General features: G+C 33.5%; 1 protein-coding gene across 3 annotated transcripts in view; it reads left to right on the top strand.

The window, feature by feature from the left end:
• The window catches only part of LOC106880932 (cAMP-dependent protein kinase type II regulatory subunit), a 141,686-nt gene extending 138,659 nt beyond the window's left edge, over positions 1–3,027 (top strand). For 2 of the 3 annotated variants that reach the window (XM_014931104.2, XM_014931107.2), the window contains exons 12-14: positions 122–190; positions 1,984–2,110; positions 2,815–3,027. In XM_014931104.2, the coding sequence (XP_014786590.1) occupies positions 122–190; positions 1,984–2,110; positions 2,815–2,833 (215 nt within the window). In that variant the 3' untranslated portion in view covers positions 2,834–3,027. Of the gene's footprint in view, positions 1–121; positions 191–1,983; positions 2,126–2,814 lie in introns of all 3 variants that reach the window. The other variant, XM_014931105.2, reaches the window with a different exon arrangement.
• Positions 3,028–3,583: the final 556 nt, after the last annotated feature.

The following is a 3,583-nucleotide window of genomic DNA, read 5'->3' as shown; positions in this document are numbered from 1 at the left end:
ATATATATATATATATATATATATATATATATATATATATATGTGTGTGTGTGTGTGTGTGTGTGTGTTGAATCACACACACACATATACTGAATTCTAATGTTTCACCTCTCTCTTACAGAACTAGCTTTACTTACTCATAAACCGAGGGCAGCAACGGCCACATCAATGGGACATTCCAGATTTGCAGGTAAATGACATTTCCAATATCTCTCAGTATATTTCTAATGTTTGTATGAAGTGTTGGTGTTGTTGGGACCCCATTCAGTTCTAATTGAACAACTCTTTCTAATGACCACAGACCCTCTAGCACTGACCATTGCATCTTTTTAGAGATACATATAAGATTACATTTAGGTTGAAAATTGGAACAGAGAAGCCCTTTCTTTCTACTTGAACATTATTCACCCTCTTCCTATTCAGGCTACTCTACTTTCAAAACATTCCCCTCCAGTGCCAATTTGGTCACCTGGGTAACAGATCTTGCTTATCTGCTACATCTGATGTTCTTTATCACTTTATTTGTATATCTCCTGCACCTTTTATGCTCCTTATAGTTAAACCATATGGAATTCCTACCAACTACTGTTATGCATATCAGATATGGTAACTTCCCAGGTAACAGTAGTTCTGTCTTCTTTTTGAAATGAGCATTAAGGAAAATAGATAAGTGAGACAGTCTTACTTGCCTTTTTTATCTTTAATGGTCATTTCAACCATATAACTACCAAATCAATTTTTGGGTAGTCTCTCATCAGCAACTCCCTGCAGTAGGTTTTTCATACCTCTTTTCTTCCGGGTATCTATAAGGGTTAGTGTGCTATTATCATTATGAGCACACTTTTTGTCAACAACTCCTAGATTCATACTGAAACATTGCTTTTGAATTCAGAACACCTCACACATCTAATTCTCATATCACAGAACATTGGCAAACCGTTTACTTACCACTTCTCTCTATGCTACGTATACTTGACTTCCAGCTTTTCTTCTAACCAATTATATTGTTCTTTGTTCCACCTTTCTTTCATTCTTTCTATTCTCATAGGTTTTTATGGCTCTATGTACTGTACTACATACGCTACCACTATATCTTGCTGGAACTTTGATCTGTGGCCCATAGCAGATTATTTCATTGAAACTTCCAGTCGTCTTCAATATTATAGGTTTTTTTTTTTTCCTCCTTCTCAACATATGATCTCTTAGTACTGGCTGAGAAGTCTTTCGACTTCTCCAGGTCGTTATGTTTCTCTGAGTCTATCTAGCTTTAATTATATCAATAATCACAAAGCTACATTGAGTGATGCATTCTTCATCAGAGAATGACTTAATATTCACAGTCATTTATCTTTTCCTTTTTTAATTGAGTGTAAAGTCTGTCTTAACTTCTGCATTTACATAAATGGTAAGTGATCAGGTGGCTGGCTAGTTTCTTGTAGCTGGTGCTGCAAATGGTTAGGGCATTTGTATTGTATAATTTCAAGAGTTTCCTTCTCTGTGCATTCCTCGTACCATAACTATAGCCTCCATATACACTGGAGTAGCAGCATGCTGTTGTCCAATGTGTAGTAAAGTCACCAGCCATGCTGAGAAAGGTGTCATTTGTTATGAAGGTAGTCGGCAAGAGGGCCTCACAGAAACAGATCCTTGACTCATCTGACAATCTTGACTGTGACACATATACAGAGATCACTGCTTTTGTCATGTTGTCCATGTCCAGTCCAATTTAATTATTTATCACAGGCTTTAACTCTTTCTTCTAAAAATATGCCTAATCTAACAACTCCAAAGTTGTTGCCAAACCAAAAGAAGTTTTAACTAAATTCCATTCCCATGGAATTAATTCAGGTTCCCTTCCATCTCTGTCCTAACTTTGCAATTGGTGGTAGGTTGTAATTAGCTAATGTGACATTTATTTGAAAAACAAGAATTAAGTTTTCAATAAATTTACATTTCAATTAAAATTTTCATTTTCTTTTTCAGTGTTAAGTGTTGGAGCATTTGAACGCCTTTTGGGCCCTTGCATGGAAATTATGAAGAGAAACATAGAAACTTATGAAGAACAACTCATTAATATATTTGGATCTGAAAACAATATCTCTGACCTTCGGTGAACTTTATTCCTGTTAATATATTTCCATTCATACCAACATATCTTTCTTCCTCTCTCTCCCTCCCTCCCTCCCTCTTTCAGTACACCTCCTTTCTAACATTACCAGTTCACTCTACACACCATTTCCTTGATCTTCACCCACCTCCCTACTTACTTGTTAACCCACCAGTGCCAAGATAAATGATAACCATTCCCTGATTCCTGTCATGACGTGAGTGAAGTAACACCTGTGTTAGCATCTATCAAAACAACCAATCAATAGTGAAAGTCTCTGAATGGTCTGCAGTTAAATGTTGCTTTGAAATCCCACTTGTATGCATGTGTGTATGTGGTTTACTTATTTGGTACATGTGCGTGTATATGGTGAACTTCGTGTGAAGGCATGTATGGTGAACTTTGTACTTCTCTCTTCTTTCTCATTCAATAAAAGACTAACCAATCTTAATTCAAATCTGGTCCCTCAACCAATTAACCATGCTATAATTTAAAAAAAAAAACAAATTTAAAAAAGGTTGTTTCATTCTCTCTTTCTCTTGCTCTCTCTCTCTCTCTCTATCCCTCTCTCTCTCTCTCTCTATCCCTCTCTCTCTCTCTCTCTCTCTCTCTCTCTCTCTCTCTCTCTCTCTCTCTCTCTCTCTATCTATCTATCTATCTATCTATCTTTTTTTCTGTTTTCTAAAATGAAAAAAATAATCTTTCAGACATAATATTCAACATTGAATGATGTTTGCTCTATTTCCACTCCGGCTGCCACTGCTGTTCCTGCCTGTTAGAATTCACAGAGAAACTGAACGTTGGACAAAAATATTCTTGGTGATCTCCAAAACAGATATTTTATACTGTCATGTATATGTGGTGCAGACTTTAACAAGTGTAGATGTGCATAAAAATTGGAAAAAAATTATTCAAACTAATCCCTTGTTTCTTACTGCCTTCATTTCTTTTTTTTTCTATTACTTCATGTATACATATATATATATACACTCACATATGGTATCAATGGTATAACATTATATATATACATATATATATAAAGTATACTGTTTTCATTAATGGATGTGCATGTGTATGCATATATATATATATATATATATATATATATATATATATACATGTAACAAATTAATATATATATAATAATATATTTATAATATAAAATGTCTGAAATATTAAATATATATATATCCAGATAAATACATTATATATATATATATAATCTATTTATGATTAGAATATATATATATTTGTTATATCTTATATATGTCATAAATAGATATGTTTTGTTTATTGTATACATATATATATATATATATATATATATATACTAAATATAACATATATATACAAAATCAGAAAGAGTAGAGCCACGTAAATGTGGATTTCAAATGCTTGTATTCAAAAGCAAAACATATCAGGAAGATTAAAGTGCAATAATAGCTACAACACCTCTGAGTGTGTGAGAGTGCGAAA

Source organism: Octopus bimaculoides, chromosome 5 (assembly GCF_001194135.2).
Source record: "Octopus bimaculoides isolate UCB-OBI-ISO-001 chromosome 5, ASM119413v2, whole genome shotgun sequence".
NCBI classification, from domain to species: Eukaryota; Metazoa; Mollusca; class Cephalopoda; order Octopoda; family Octopodidae; genus Octopus; species Octopus bimaculoides.
This window is presented reverse-complemented; position numbering and strand designations above follow the sequence as displayed.